This window comes from Episyrphus balteatus, chromosome 3, assembly GCF_945859705.1.
Source record: "Episyrphus balteatus chromosome 3, idEpiBalt1.1, whole genome shotgun sequence".
NCBI lineage: Eukaryota > Metazoa > Arthropoda > Insecta > Diptera > Syrphidae > Episyrphus > Episyrphus balteatus.
The window spans coordinates 39,732,524-39,750,182 of NC_079136.1; the positions used below are offsets into that span (position 1 = coordinate 39,732,524).

General features: G+C 32.5%; 1 protein-coding gene across 1 annotated transcript; it reads left to right on the forward strand.

The window, feature by feature from the left end:
• Positions 1 to 249: 249 nt before the first annotated feature.
• On the forward strand, positions 250 to 15,981 carry LOC129914949 (uncharacterized; the record flags this gene model as incomplete). The annotated part of the gene is made up of 3 exons (XM_055994400.1): positions 250 to 349; positions 14,760 to 15,373; positions 15,438 to 15,981. Coding segments are annotated over 3 exons (1,068 nt in total), but the record flags the coding sequence as incomplete, so codon positions are not given.
• Between the last annotated feature and the right edge of the window lie 1,678 nt (positions 15,982 to 17,659).

Sequence of the window (17,659 nt, forward strand, 5' to 3'; positions counted from 1 at the left end):
TTTTAAGAAGTACAACCTTTTTTACAAGACACACAAATTGCAATCAAAATCGATATAGAAAGCAAAACAAATGCCATTGTAATTGCAAAATTCACAAAACCGTTTATATAGAACTCTATTTTAGATAAAAAGTGATAAGAATATAAATAATCATCACTATCAAAAACGGAGTTAAAACCACTTAACAAATTGTTCCAAAGCCAACTTAAATGATTTACCAACCATTCCATCAAAACACGCAAACTTACATTTGGATCGTTAATCACTTTGTTTAATGTTTCGTTGTTGCTCGCAAGTTGCATGTGCCTTGTTGTGGGCAAAAAAGTTAATAAAACCATTAATTTAATTGGCTCATGAGCAAGACATTAGAAAAAATAGTGACAAATTGCTAACAAAAGAGTGATGATTTCGCTGAAGGTACACTTTCAAACCCATCAAAAAGCTATATCGTTTATTTTTTTTTTCTTTTTGTTTCTATTTAATTTGCAATTGTCATGGGAATCAATAAAATATCTACATTTTTGTGGTTAGTTTGATGTTATATTTTTTTTTTTTATTTTTTGTTGTAAATTTATTGATTCGTTTTGTTGTGGTAAAAAAGGTTATTAATTGCGGTTAACAACCGCAAAATGTATAACAATTTAGATTATTCATCTACACTATTAAGATAAGCCATCAAATATTCATAAAATAACAATGATAAGGAGGGGAATGGTTGGGTGGTAGATTTAAGTTTTATGTAATTGCTTATTTTAATGGATTTTAATGTTGATTTTATAGCCATGATAAAAGGATTGAAAATCAAAGTGTTTATTGGTGGAAAATACTCATTAAACATTTACTTGAACTAAATAGGATTCACTTAAATTCATACGCTCGAACGCGTTTGCTAAGTAAAGCGCTTTAGTTAAATATTTATAAAATAAAAATAATTGTGAAAATGCTTGATTAAAAAAAACAGCATATTATTTCTGATCCTTTTGCAGGACTATAAAGAATACAGTGAAAAAATTAATGAAATTAAAAAATATCGATCTGCAAGGATGTGCATTGTGCTGAAAAAAATATTATTTTTTTTTTAATATTAAAATAAAATTAAAAATTCAATAATTTATTATATGGAGCAAAGTGCTTGGCGGAAAAATTTTCTCTGTAAATATGGAATCTCCTACCTGGATACATTTTAAATATAAATGCAACAGGAAGCAACTTTGTTTGCACGATATAACTTACTCCATAAGGCATTTAATTACATAAATAACTTAACAATTAAAATACAGCTTCAAGAGATTGAAACTTTATAAGAATATAAGGAATGTTGAAAGAGATTATTATTTCGTTGTATCTCATCATTACTTTATATGGAATCAAGACATATATATTTTTTTTTTTAGGTACTATAAAGGAGAATGGGCAAGTTTGTATGAAACGTGGACGTTACGCGGCCGGGAATGAATTTGTTATTTTTTGATGTAATTAAGGTTTACATATATTGTGCAGAAGTTTTATCCCTGTGACGTATTTCAATAACGGATAAAATGCATTTTTGCACTTAACACTTTATATATGTCTCAATGTTAGGTATAACTCAATTGTGTATTTTAAGTGCAAAATATTATTTTCTGTCACTTTCCCTGAGTCTGAAGACCTTTATCTTGAATATCCAACCACTAGAACCCAAACTATAAGCATTTTAAAACAACAATTTCAAGCCTATTTTTAGAGTTTTGTTGTTCAATTTTTTGTTACTTTGAATTGTTTGAAAACTTTCGAACCTGAAATGGTTGTCTTAAAAATGTTATATTATGAGTTCTATTGGTCGGATTTTCAAGATTAATGTCTTTATGCTCAGGGAAAATGACAGAGCATCATATTTTATATTCCATATAAAAATATAAATCAGTTTTTCCTTCATACATTGAACAATGCATTAACAATACTAATACTGCATTATCTTGCATTCTTAACGCAATACAGCGAAACGTCCATAGTAAAAGTTTTTCCTGGGCTATAATTCTTTCATTTGATACCAATTTTATTGATGGCCGCTCAACGTCCAAAATGCCCATTCTCCTTTTTATATTTTCAATCTCATCGTGATCCGTTTTTAACAAAAATTATGATAAAGTATTTCAACTTAGCTAAAAATCATGAAATCAAAGTTCATTCTTTTTTTGAAACTTAAGTTCGCTTAAAATGTTTTAACACTGACACCCGCTATAATTGTTTCCGACTCCCATTCAGCAACACCGAGCCCAAAGCTAAATTCGTTCATCAGAGGACACTGTGAGCAAGGCTTCTACTCGGAAGCGCACTTGCAGCTACATTTACTTTTGGCCTTATTGCTTGATTAAAGTTATTGGACTTTATGCGCTATTAAAAAGATTTGAAATGTTTTCCTAGTTCCCATTAAGCGTCATGAAGCAATTGTCGCGCTGTGTCGCATCGTGTCGCGTTGTGTCGCGTTGTGTCGCGTTGTGTCGCGTTGTGTTGCGCTGTGTCGCGTTGTGTCGCGTTGTGTCGCGTTGTGTCGCGTTGTGTCGCGTTGTGTCGCTTTGTGTCGCGTTGTGTCGCGTCGTGTCGCGTTGTGTCGCGTTGTGTCGCATCGTGTCGCGTTGTGTCGCATCGTGTCGCGTTGTGCCGCGTTGTGTCGCATCGTGTCGCGTTGTGTCGCATCGTGTCGCGTTGTGTCGCATCGTGTCGCGTTGTGTCGCATCGTGTCGCGTTGTGTCGCGTTGTGTCGCGTTGTGTCGCTTTGTGTCGCGTTGTGTCTTGTCGTGTCGCGTTGTGTCGCGTTGTGTCGCATCGTGTCACGTTGTGTTGCGTTGTGTCGCGTTGTGTCGCGTTGTGTCGCTATGTGTCGCATCGTGTCGCGTTGTGTCGCGTTGTGTCGCATCGTGTCGCGTTGTGTCGCATCGTGTCGCGTTGTGTCGCATCGTGTCGCGTTATGTCGCGTTGTGTCGCATCGTGTCGCGTTGTGTCGCGTTGTGTCGCATCGTGTCGCGTTGTGTCGCATCGTGTCGCGTTGTGTCGCATCGTGTCGCGTTGTGTCGCGTTGTGTCGCATCGTGTCGCGTTGTGTCGCATCGTGTCTTGTTGTGTCGCATCGTGTCGCGTTGTGTCGCGTTGTGTCGCGTTGTGTCTTGTCGTGTCGCGTTGTGTCGCGTTGTGTCGCATCGTGTCACGTTGTGTCGCGTTGTGTCGCGTTGTGTCGCTATGTGTCGCATCGTGTCGCGTTGTGTCGCGTTGTGTCGCGTTGTGTCGCATCGTGTCGCGTTGTGTCGCATCGTGTTGCGTTGTGTCGCATCGTGTCGCGTTGTGTCGCGTTGTGTCGCATCGTGTCGCGTTGTGTCGCATTGTGTCGCGTTGTGTCGCGTTGTGTCGCATCGTGTCACGTTGTGTCGCATCGTGTCGCCTTGTGTCGCGTTGTGTCGCATCGTGTCGCGTTGTGTCGCATCGTGTCGCGTTGTGTCGCATCGTGTCGCGTTGTGTCGCGTTGTGTCGCGTTGTGTCGCTATGTGTCGCATCGTGTCGCGTTGTGTCGCGTTGTGTCGCGTTGTGTCGCATCGTGTCGCGTTGTGTCGCGTTGTGTCGCATCGTGTCGCGTTGTGTCGCATCGTGTCGCGTTGTGTCGCGTTGTGTCGCGTTGTGTCGCGTTGTGTCGCGTTGTGTCGCGTTGTGTCGCGTTGTGTCGTGACTCATATTATTGTTTTATGTTATTGTCGTTATTATCAATTGCTTACATCTCAGCCTAAAAAATACTTCAGTGGTCACATTATGGCTCTGTGGCGAACCATAGTTTCTAATTTGAAAACTAAAATGATTTGTTTTAACTTTAATATAAAAGAAATGTACTAGAATAGCAAATGCCAGAAGGCTGATAGACGTTTTAAAATTCTACGTCTCATAAGTATCCTAAATTATATATTTATAATACGCATCTTTAATTTAAAAAAATTGTATGTAAAATAAAGTGGGCTTTAGTATTGTTACAATAATTATTTAATTCGAAGTCGACTAAAGGTACTCTACTTATAATCCCAACAGCACTCTGAAGCCAGTAACTAAAAACATTCTTTTACATACATACATTATATCCAGAGCTTTTTGTCGGCTCTAGGGTTCCTTAAAAATGAAAGACACCGGAAAGTTGTGAATAAATAGGATTATCCGTTTGTGCAAAAGTAAGTTTAATTTTTTGTTCATGGTATCACCAACAGATTGCTTAAATTCAAATTAATTTTAAACAAACGATTCTTTTTCTGTGGTCCAAAAATTTGTAGTACTTATTTTGGTGTTATTTTAAAATTATTTAGCAACACCTAAAAGTATAATACTTTTTAATTCCAACGAAGTGACGATACAAGAAGAACACTGAAGCACAAAGTTAAAGTTATCTGCCGTGGGGCGATAAGATGTGCAATTAAATTTAGTGCATTTTAAAAACGTATCAAAAAATGCATTTTATTTAAACTGTTTTTCTTCAAATACCCTGAAGCATATTTGTATAAACTTGATAGAAGTTAGGTTTTCTTTTGGTTGGTTCCCTACGAGAGGAATTTAAAGTGGCAAATACATAAGGATACATAAGTTTGAATGATAAGTGATAAATGAAATATTATAATGTTAAATTGTAAATTGTAAATTGTAAATTGTAAATTGTAAATTGTAAATTGTAAATTGTAAATTGTAAATTGTAAACTGTAAATTGTAAATTGTAAATTGTAAATTGTAAATTGTAAATTGTAAATTGTAAATTGTAAATTGTAAATTGTAAATTGTAAATTGTAAATTGTAAATTGTAAATTGTAAATTGTAAATTGTAAATTGTAAATTGTAAATTGTAAATTGTAAATTGTAAATTGTAAATTGTAAATTGTAAATTGTAAATTGTAAATTGTAAATTGTAAATTGTAAATTGTAAATTGTAAATTGTAAATTGTAAATTGTAAATTGTAAATTGTAAATTGTAAATTGTAAATTGTAAATTGTAAATTGTAAATTGTAAATTGTAAATTGTAAATTGTAAATTGTAAATTGTAAATTGTAAATTGTAAATTGTAAATTGTAAATTGTAAATTGTAAATTGCAATGCAATTTACAAAAGCTTGTTTCTGTTTTTACAAATAAAAGTGATTCAACGGCAAATTCTGTTTTAAAGGGAAAGTGGCTGGAGATTGATTAAAAACCCTCACCTTTTGAAGTCATGCGTAAACCCACTTCTACCACTCAAACCTACCAATGTGGTCAAGTCAGGCACAAGAAGTTCACTTTTCATTTTCATTATTTTGCCGTGCCATTCGAGGTAACAACAACAACAACATCCGTTGTCTCTAAAACCATTTTACTTTCTTTCTCATGAGTCAAATGACAATGACAGCACAGGTACAGAATATCATAGCAACATTATCTTGTACTCGTACTCGTCTGTTGGCGAGTAACAATCGCAAACGCAATTCGTCAAGGGAATACCAGATGAGTATGTTGTTAAGTCGATTAGAGAAGTATGGTAATTCTGACTTCTGCGGGTAGGCGGTTGCTGCTGGCCGGCTTGTTGTTTGGCGAAGAAGATTATAAATCTCAAAGTTTATTTGGTATTTTTGTGAGAGCTGCACCACAATTCACAACACAACCACATGGGACGGGCATGAAAGTATGTGCACTGATGCGACCCGAAAATATTTACGGACGCAACATACTTTGGCTGTTCGTTCTAGAGTCTGGACACATAAAGTAGGTATCTCTGTTAGTTGGCTGGTACGCATAGTGAGTACTTTTTAAGTAGTATTTTTTGTTGTTTTTAAGCGTAGACTGATTATTATGGGCACTTGAGTTGAGTGGCTAGCTTAAATTTTCTTCTCTTTTCTTTGGCACTCGAAATGAAGGTTAGTGTGTCAGCACTGTTTGTTGATACTAACAGGGTGTTCCCTTAACGTCAATTTTCTCGATGTGTCTTTTGAATTGGATTGACGTATACACTGTAAAAGTTTGCATCCAAAGATAGAGTAAAGTTTTACAATAAGAGCATACTATTTGTACATCTAATTACTTAACCCCTTCTACTTAAATAGTAAAAGTTCAGGAGTAAAAACCCAGAAAAATGAAATTGTTCGCATACAGAAACTCCTAGAGCCGATTTAAGGAAGGTTCATCTGCAGCCACAAGGAAGCATTTGATTATGTAGTTTTATTTTGTAGCTTTATTTTATCTCCTGTAATTCTTAATTGGATGGAATGTTGGAACTTTTTTATAGATACCTACTTCTTTTTTTTTATTTTGCTACATCATGTTCAAAAACTTTCGGGATGTTATAAACTTACATAAAAGTTATAATGATGAGACGAACGCAATTAATGATGTTTGTCTATCGTTCATGAACCCACAAAAAAATAACAGTTGGAATATTAATTAAACTCGTCGTAGGCTTTCATTATGACACATATTATATTAAAAAGGACAACTGTGAGGCAAGCGCGTGTTTTTAATGTACACAAAATAACACGATTGAAGCATCCGGTACAAGAACCAGATGACTAATTTCGATTGGAAATTGACAAAAGAAACAATAAAAAAAACAAACAAAAAAAAATAACACACTCGCTTCAACTTTATGTACCTATGTATTTTGGAATCATTACACATAAGAATTGATGAGTATTGATAAAGTAAAAAAAAAAATGTTGTAAAAAAGTGTATTAAAATATCAATGCAAATGGAACATTTTCTACATAAAAATAATGTTATTGCTAGTAAAAAATATATGTAAAATGTATGCATTAAATAAGAAAAATAAAAAAAAAAAAAATGCTCAAGTGATAGGAATTGATTGAAAAAAAAATGTAATTTTTCAAATAAGTTCAAACATTTGAAATACGTTATCAACGTAACTTGCCATAGAACCGATTTCTTGATTACTGATTTTCTCACAAACAACAGATACATCCGATTTCAATGAAATTTTTTTACAAAAACGTTTTATTAATTTTTATAATTACACTAGCTAACCCCACCCGCTTCGCTGAGTGAATTTATGAAAAAAATTGAACCTGTGTGAAAATAATTTAAAACCGAAAAAGTGAATTTATATTTTTGCAGTGAACATTTCTCAATTTATTCTAATGTTTTTTGGTTAGATCAATACCTCATATTTTCAACAATGGACTTTGCGCTTTATTTATGTTTAAAACGAATGTTTGAAATCATAAAGCAAGTCCGACGGAATCATTTAAATTCGAAGAATCAAAACATCTTTTTCTTTGAATTTTCCCACACAAAATGGTAGCTGCAATCAGAGTTGCCATTCAATTCTTTACGGGAAGTCTGGTACCATTACAAAGTTTAGGTTGATTGATATTATATCATGATAATATAATTGGCGCTCCTATTGCGGAGTTCCTGGTTAATCGAAAGAATTCAATAACTCCGTCGGGTAATTAACTACATAGTTTTCACTTGTAATTGTGTCAACTGATTTGTGTAGGCTAAAAATTTTTATTTAAAAATACAACTGACTTTTCACTGAACGATAACGAATTGATAAAAAATCACAAATATTACAGTAATTTTTCGCCGCCTCAACTGAACTTGCTTAATTTACAGACGTGATCGATCATACTAAAAGACACGTATTTAATATTGCAAGTGTTGCCAATTTTACTTTTTTTCATACAACGTAGTACAAAAACGGTCTTGCCGCCATAGGCGCTCTTCCCCCACTTCCCCTATAGTTTTTTATTTATACACGAACATTGTTCCAATATTTTTTGACTTTATCGCAAATCCATCAAGGTAAAATCTAAAGCTTCAACTGATTTTAAGTGCGCCATTGTGGTCTCATCAACACAATAACCTGACACTGTTGCAAAACTTTCGTTATTGCCAATTTTTTTAAATATTTATAACATATAGGTGTTTTAAAGGCAACTTAAGAACAGAGTGAGCTGTATTGTTACCATTTAATAACGTAGCATTAATTCCAGAAGAAGCCAGAGCCAGTGCTTTTTTATTTTTTAGATGTTGCAATGAATGCTTTCCCCGTACCATCAGGAACCAGGTGCATATGAAAAACACAAACCCAAACTCTGAATGATCACACCTTGTTTAATTGTTTCGTACACATACTTTTGTTGATCTTGAACTTCGGCACATTAGTTTACGCAAACATTTTTAATTCAATCGTCCTTTCACTTGATCAAGAAAATCTTGCTCTGCACGATTTGGAGCAAACATTCCAAGTTGTTCCCGTGTTTTATTCGTAAAAATAAGACCGAAGATTAGAATTTGATTAAACATTTCATGTGTGTGCGTGCAGCCAAATTCGCACCCATGTGCCGACTGAAGGACAAACTATCGGTTTTAAATTTAGGCATTGTAGTCTGATCTTAAGATTTTCAAGCTGCAACAACATGTAAAAAAAGTTCTCCTGGTTAAGCCCCCCGTCTGTTTCTCTTCCTGGCGAAATTTTCCTTTGCTGATCAGAAATTCATCAACCTGATCAGAAATTCATCAACTTTTATTATTTTATTTAACAACTTTAAGATCTCTAAAACATTTAAGCCTCAGTTTATTTCCTCTCCATCATATTTAAAATCACCATTAAAAATTAAAAATCTGTCAAATCGCATACAAATTTTATAGTTTACCGTTTAAAGTTTCCCATTTTACGTTAAAAATCACAAAAAATTAAGAATTGAATATGGAAATATGTATGTAGAAATGGTCACACTTTTTAACTTAAAGTTTGTTTTGCTGACCAAACAAAAACACTTAAATATAGTAAAGAATTTTCCTGATTAGGCTAGTTCCATTATCAGCTTACACATGTGGTTTAAATGTCACACGACGCTTGCGATTTGCTATCCTGAGTAATGTTTTCTTAATAATAATGCCAAAGTCAGGCTTTAAACGATAATAATTAAAAATTATTTTGAAAGTCTGTCTTAATAAATTTGTTTACAAATCAAGCTAAGCTAAAATTTTTAAAAAGCGAGAGTGGTTTTTTACTCGTACATATTGACAGCTATGCTATGTATGCGAGAAAAGGTATTATTTTTTTTTGACACAAACCATCTACATATTAATACCTTTCAAACAAAAAAAAAATTACCAAAATCGGACCAGCCAAACGCGAGTTTATCGGCCACACACACTAAACGAACTCATTTTTATATATAAGATTAAGAAAATTTTCAAAAAAAAATAATTTTTCGATTTTAGACAAAAAAGTTAAAAAAAAATTTTTATCAATTTTTTGAAAACGAACCAGTGAATTTTACTAAAGCTTTAGTTTTATGTTTCAATAAATAGGTATAATGCTTTTATAAATATTTTTCAAAATTTTATACGGACCGACTCTTGGTTGAAGTAGGTAAGCTGCATCTTGCACGACTGGCTCGAACGTACTTACTCTTATGGTAAAGCGTTTTATTGAAGGAATTTCATGAGATATGTATGTAAAAAATTTCCAAGAAAATATTATTCCACACACAAAAACGATATTTCGATTAATAGTCCGGTCAATTTAGACATCCGAGTTTACATTAATTCCCAGCATGTTGAAAATCGGTAGGATTGTTAGAAACACTATCATAAGTTAAATCTAAAAAGTCCTCATCGATCCGAGACCTGGAAAAAATTTTACTTAGGGTCAAAGGTCACAAAAAATGGTTTTTCACGATTTTCAGCTAAACGGTTAGTCTTTTAAAAAAATTTTAAGAATTGTAGACCAGGTTATTATATATAAAAAGTGTCATGACACTTTTTTTCCTAAGACTCACCGTTTCTTAGATATAACGATTCAAAAAGTTGAAGTTGAGTTGTAATCGTCATAATCAGGCCTATTCTGAAATAAAACTCCCAACTGAAAATCTCTTGAAATTTCATTATTTTTTTAGCTTGAATTTTGTTCTTCAATGGTAAAGAATATCTGGAAAGCAAAAAAAAAATGGAATATTTCACCATTTTTCCGATTGGGGCCGTTCTCCCGAAACCATTTGCCTGGTAATTTTTGTTTAGAATAGGTCCGAATATAATACAGGGTGTCCGATAGAAAATGGGCAACCCTAAAACGTCTGATAGCTACACTTATGACTGTTCTAAGAACAGATAGAAAAAAGTTCTATCGCAACCAGTTCGTAAATTTTTTTAAAGGAAAATGTCCAATAGCTATGAAATTTTTAAAGTGTTTATGTACTCATCCATTTATTGTAGAAAATTATAAAAAAAAAAAATGAATAAAATTCATTCATTCATGGTTGTAGTGAACGAAAACATAAAATGATAAAATTTAAAATACACTGAACGAAAAAAGCGAATATTTTACGATAAGACTAACCGTTTAGCTGAAAATCGTGAAAAACTATTTTTTGTGACCTTTGACCCTAATTAAAATTTTTTCCAGGTCTCGGATCGATGAGGACTTTTTAGATTTAACTTATGATGATGTTTCTAACAATCTTACCGATTTTCAGCTTGATGGGAATTAATGTAACCTCACCATCTTATTTTAGTCTCATTTGACCGGACTATAAATTTACAACCCGTTTTCAAAAAATTGATTTTTCAATAAAAAAAAAAAAAAAAATTAAATATTTTTTAAAATACCAAAAATGTATTTTTTGAAAAATTTTGTAAAACTAGTATGAAACTATAATTTTAACGTTTCTTTATACAAATTTTGGTTGAAATCGGCTATGTCATTTGAGAGTAATCCATTAATCAAAAAAGCCTTTCTATGACTAGTACCATTAAAAACAGTACCTACAAAAAAATTTTATTTTATTTTATTTTCTTTTATTTTAAAGGTTGTCTTTTAAGAATAATACTACACACAAAAATTTTAATTGAAATAGTTAGAGCCGTTTTCGAAAAAAAAGTAATTTTTCTATTTTCATTAGGTATATGACAGGTACCGTAAATCATCCAAAACTGTCTACTACCACAAACTAATTCTGTAAGTAGTAAAAAGCCAATGGTATTTTTTTACCGACTTCCAAAAAGGAGGAGGTATTCAATTCGTCTGTATTTTTTTTTTTAAGGTAATTCTTTTTATTGGAAAGCTGGTGCCTGTGCCTGCAGTGTGGTTCCATTTCAATTTCGTTCACTTGTGGCTATAGAAACTATGAGAAAAACCATAAAACCCAGTTTTGATAAATGAATCGTTTATTTCAGAAACAGCATAAGTCCATGAGCACTAACTTTTCAGGAGCAACAAAAAACTGTTTTTTATGTTAAAACTCCACAACACTTCAAATTAAGAGTATGCCGATTTATAATCTAGCTGAAGACGCATTTAAAAACCTTAAAAATTTAAACTTTTTTTTCAAGTCTTAGGTCCAATTTATTCACTCTCCATTATATTTAAAGTCCCCTTTAAAAATAAAAAATCTGTCAAATCACATACAAAATTTAAAATTTCCCGTTTTTAATGGAGGCTTTAAATTTAATGGAGTGTGAATAAATTGGGCCTTAATGGGTTTTTAAGCCCTTAAAGTCGCTGGACTTATGTCGTTTCTGAAATAAACGAATTTTTGTTGGTAAACCTTTTGTTTTCATCTAGACATATCTTTTGAACCCTGCTTCTGATTTTAATGAATAAAATAGCAGTAGATAGATTAAATCTTTACCTCTTCATTGATGTATAATTTTAAAGTTTGCGTGTCATGATGGCTACCAAAATAATTAAAAACTGGTAAAATGTCATATATTCAAGAGTAAAACCCGCTGCCACCGCGAGGAAATCTGGCTATAACTTTTGAACCCTGAGTTCAATTTTAATGAATTTAATAGATATAGGTAGATAGAGTAATTCCTCACCTTTCTATAGATGTATAACAAAAGGGCGTGCGTGTCAAGATTGCTGCCAAAATAATTTAAAACTAGTAAAAAGTCATGTATTTAACAGTCAAAAATGTTGTCACCGGGTGAAATTTTTCCATATATTTTGAACCCTTTCCTTTCAGTTTTCATATTTTGGAGGGTCTGACATACCTACTTAATTTTTTTCCAGAAGATGAATAACTATACATAAATGAGAAATTTCCAAAAACAAAATTTTTGGGAAAATTGGACTTATGCTGTTTCTGAAATAAACGATTCAAATGGAAATCGGTTTTGTTTTTTTTTTTTTAGAATCTGGTAACAATTTTATATTCGGATATAGAAACCTGGAATCTAAAGTGGCACACAACCATGAATTTTTTTTTTAACTTGCTCTATAGGGCAAGTATTGGTTCCGTGTGGAAAAAAAAAGTGAGGTTTTAATCAAAACGATGCACAGAGGAGTATTCGACCCCGAAATCCGGTCATAAGTGAAAAAAATAAAAATCGCATTCGACCCGTTATTTTTTGCTTTTCGCATTCCTCAATACCCATGCTAACTAAAACCGGTTTCAAATAATAACTGTTGACCCCCTATTTCCCAAGATCTTAGTCTAAATCTAGTCGATTTTATAAGCTCACGTCACAAAAGCTTATTTTATTTTCTAATCATTAACGCTTCAGTCTGATTTTTTTATTGTGATTTGTGATAATTGTGAAAATTTTGTTATGTATGTCCAAGGTCAAGGTATATACTTTATGTTAATACAGAAATTTCCATATATTTCATTGAAAATATATTAAAAATCGAGATGACAAGAGTGCATAGAAAAACGTGAAAATTAATGAAATTTTCGGTAGAAAAAAAAGTGTTTTTGTTGTAGTCTCGGGTACGATCGAGCAAAAATTTGTCTTATATAATTAACTGTACATCTTTGTTATCTCATGCACATAAAAAAAATTTCCACATATTTCCACCTTTTTTTTTAATGGCGTTTTTTAGTCTCGAGGTATTTTTAGTAAAATTGGCTTTTGTTGCTTAAAAAACTATTTATTTTCAAATTTTTGTTTTCTTTAACCTGAAATATTAACAATATTTAAAAATTTCATGTAAAAATTAATAATATGAATTAAATAAAATTGAAAAAAAAAAATACTTAAGTAATTTTTTTTTTTTTAACAATCCCGAAAATTTTTTTCAGTGTGACTTTTTAATACATTGTAAGTTATAAAACAATACTTTAGGCCAATTCCAATAAGAAAAACATTAAAAATAATTTTGACCGGATTTTGAGGTCGAATACTCCTCTGTGCGATGATTACGATGATGGAGAATTCCAAAAAAGTGGGTTTCGCAATTCCGTGCGTCTGTACGGTCACTATGTACACATTTCCACAGCCAAAACGCGTGGATGGATTTTCTTTAAATTTGGTACAGATGATTTTTATAGAATTCTGAAAGTTTTTTTTTTTTTGTTTTTTTTTTTTATATCTCGCTTAGAAAGTGTACCTCCCATAAAAATTTTTCAATTTATACAAAATAACTCGAAAACGGCTCTAACGATTTTGATTAAACTTTGCAGACGTAATATTCAAAACTGAATTTTTATTTTTTCCAAAAAAGGTCAAATAAAAAAAAAATTTTCATATAAAAAATTTGCCCTAAATGTCGGTTGTTTACCAACCTCAAAAAAATTTCTTTAAAATTTATATAGATTCAGCTCGTAAAACCTGCAAGTAAACTGACATAAATGCCCTTTGAACTTTTTGTAACTGTTGGTCAGAGAAAAAATGTATGGTTTTGGATTAAGCTTCATAAAGTAAACTTCTTAAAAAGGTCGACCTTAGAAAAGTCAAAACATGTTCAGGACGATTTTTCAAAAAAATTTTGGCATCTTTTAAGGTAGGTTTAAAGTAGTAAGGAGTAAGAAAAAACTTTTAAAAATTTCCTGTAATTTTTCAAATTATCAAGATACGCTAAAACATAAATTTTATCACTACCTAAATTTTATTAGTTCCTTAAAATCGTGCCCCGCGGATTTTTCACCTATTAAGATCACGAAAAAAAAAACAAAACTCTTCCGTTCCGATCCTTATGGGATATTGAAATTAATAAAAGCTAACAAAGAAAAAAAAAGTGATTTAGAAGAAAGTAAGAGGAAAGAAAATTTTTCAAGGAAAGAAAGGTATACCTAAGCTTATTTTTCAAAAAAAAGTCTTACAAAATCCAACCATACCTATCTATTATATTTTGAGAACCCTTTAACATTATAGATTTGCCTCATTAACTTCTACCACCAATTTCTTAATGAATTCACCAAATAGGTAAACTAGAAATAGTTTAAAAAACAAAAGTAGAACTTTTGATTTTGTTTTTGATTCCCCCACTTTGATTTTTTTCTAAATTTATAGCTCTTTCTTTAGCATTATATTTCTACCATCTAACCATCTAGCACAAAATACGTTTTTTTGATTCGCTCTAGTTCCTTTAATTTCTTTAAAAACCCCTTTTTCATTGGTATAATTCCACTTTTGTTTCCATCAACAAAAAAAAAAAAACCTTAAGACAATTCCCTCACGCAAGTGAAAAGTGCATACAACCATCAGCAGCGGGAACACCAAAATGCATCGACTTAGAACGCTTTACTCTCAGTAAGTGCACCTTCAGCTGACTCTTCATGTTTACCACGAAGTATTTGCCTGTACCAATAGAGATAATATTGACTGCATTTTCTCTAATTGCAACTTCGCAGTGGACTTATTTTTGGCGTGTTTACTTCGCATCAGTAGTTCCAATCCCATTCATTCAGCTCCCATCTCTTTCTTTAAAAAAAAATAATCAAACATGATTTTCACCCAGCAGTAACCATCACCTGGGAGAGATGCACAGGAATGGTAACTTACCATGCACCAGAACCATACACATCTTTTGGAGTAATTAAGCAAAAGCCGTTAGCAGTATAAAACGGTTTGTATGCCATTTAAGTGCATCAGTTGGTTGCCTTTTGTCGGTCGTTTTGGAATCCAGAAATATAGATTTTTCAGTAACTCTCGAGGGAAACGCTTTCGGAAATATGATTAGGAGCCTTTCGTTAGTTTTTGTTGTATCCTGTCTCCTGGATACAAGTTGTTTGGTCTACGCTCGTAGTGCTACCAATTCGCCGCAACAAAATTTGAATACAACGCCAAAAGCGACAGACAGTGCAGAATCAACACCTAATAATGAGAGTCCGTCGGTTTGGAGTGACGTTTCCATGATGTATCGGATATATCGACAATGTGCCAGTGAAAACCTTTCAGTGTGCTTAAAAATTAAATTACTAATGGGCCTTGAAAAGGCTTTTAGAAATTCGAAAGAGCTCAAAATTATTGATGGAATCAAGTTTGTTAATAACATTGGTGATGGCGAACAAAGGCCGAAATTGGTGCCAACGGAAGCTCTTAACGAAAAGCTTATCGAAGCAAATTTACCCCGTGGTCTGGATGGCAAGGAGGAGACGTTGAATGAGATGATTTTTAATAAACTTGGTAACTTCCTTCAGGAATACACACTTCAGGTATGAGAGAGATGTTATCCACTATTCCAACCTATTCCTTGCTTGAAACTCAGTTTATTTTTAGGTAAAATTTCCCGATGTACAAAATGCTGAAAGGTCCTTCGACGAGAGCCGGAAGAAGAAAGACAAAAAAGGTAGTGGAGCCTACATCATGATACCACTTTTGCTGGGTGGTACATTTGTGCCAATTGCTTATGGTGCTTTAGCCATGTTGGCCGGCAAGGCCTTGATTGTTTCGAAATTGGCTCTAGTTCTGGCGTCAATAATTGGTATTAAGAAACTTTTGAATAGTGGTGGCTCAAAGGAGTCACAACATGAAGTTGTTGTATCGTCGGGTGGTCATAGCTCTGGATGGGGTCGGGATATTGATTTGGCTTATAATGCTTATGATCCGAAGTCATCGAAGAAGCAGATTTGATTAAAAAAAAAAAATAGTTTCTAAAAGTTAAATTAATATTTATTTTATGATTAGTTTTTTATATACAAAATGTGTAAACGATACCAAAAAAATAGGAAATTATGTACTCGTATTAATAGGTTTGATGTAAATATACAATGCCAAAGTTTTAAGAAGCCTCAGAGAGATATTGATAAATAATATTGATTTCAAAGCATGGTGGTTGTTTTTATTAAATTTTAAATAGCAGATGGAAGTAGGAAAAATTGATTAAAAATGCTTTTGTAAGGATAAAATCGGATTTATGGATGAAGGGAGTGACTTTTTCGAATACAAAACTCTATATGCAAGCGAATATTGATGCGAAGTAAAATACTCTGCTGGAACTTTCAGGTATGTGAAGTGATAAGTTTGAACCAGTTTTTATGGCAAGTAAAAATGAATCGTTTATTTCAGAAACGACATAAGTCCATGAGCATAAACTTTTCAGGAGCAACAAAAAACTGTTTTTTACTTAAAATTCCAAAACACTTCAAATTTAGAGTATGCCGAGGTATAATCTAGCCTAAGATGCATTTAGAAACCTTTAAAATATAAACTGTTTTTTAGGTCTTTGCGTGTTTTTTAAGCCTTTAAAGTCGGTGGACTTATGTCGTTTCTGAAATAAACGAAATTTTTGTGGTAAAACTTTTGTTTTTATTAAGCTATAGTTTTTGAACCCTACTTTCGATTTTAATAAATTAAATAGCAGTAGATAGAGTAAATCTTTACCTTTTTATAGATGTATAACTTAAAGGCTTGCGTGTCATGATGTTTGCCAAAAAAAAATTAAAACTGATAAAATGTCATATTATTCAAGAGTTAAAAATGCTGCCACCACCAGAAATCTGGCTATAACTTTTGAATCCTGAGTACAATTTTAATGAATTTAATAGATATAGATAGAGTAATTCTTTACCTTTTTATAGATATATAACAAAAGGGGGTGCGTGTCAAGATTGCTGCCAAAATAATTTAAAACTGGTAAAAAGTCATGTATTTAACAGTCAAAAATGTTGTCACCGGGTGAAAATTTTCCATATATTTTGAACCCTTTTCTTTCAGTTTTCGTATTTTGGGGGGTCTGACATACTTAATACTCACGGGGATGGACTTCCGTGATTTGTATAACTCCCTCACCTTTGTTTTGTTCCATCTCTTCTTTGATCACCTGCCAAAGTTGAAGGTCGTCCTCTTTTTCGTGACATTGTAGGTTTTACAGATTTGCATAAGTGCTCAGATATGGCTTGTTTGTTTGAAGAGCCAAAATCTGAATCTAGATCGTCATCACTTCGAAAGCCATCACCAGTTATAGCATTTACACACTTATTTTTTCTATAGAAAGTCTTCGAATTCATTTTACAAAAAAAAAAATAAAAACCCCACAAAAATCAGTAATGTAAGTCACCAACGCATGATAACCCATATATGGTGTTTTGGAAGAAACGTCAAAAAAAGACAAAAATTATTATAAAAACAAAAAACGAACTTCGTAAACATATAAAAGTATAATAAATACATACGAAACATATTTTTAATTGGATGCAACTAACTTCTTTATTAAAAAAAGGATTCTCTTACTGATAATAAAAACCGGTTTATTATAAAAAAATAGACATAGTTTTACTATAGTTTTTTTCTTTTTGACATTTGGTGCAATATAACGGAAATAAATCGATATTAAATCGATAATCCATATATGGGTTAGTATGCGGTAGAGGGTTAATAGTGTATTTAATTCCTTGATAACACTGGTCTGCAAGGAAATTCTCCTTTATCTAAAACTATACTTTTCTAAAGGATTTTTGTATGCTGATTCTGAATCCGAAGTCAGAATTGACCCAGCACTT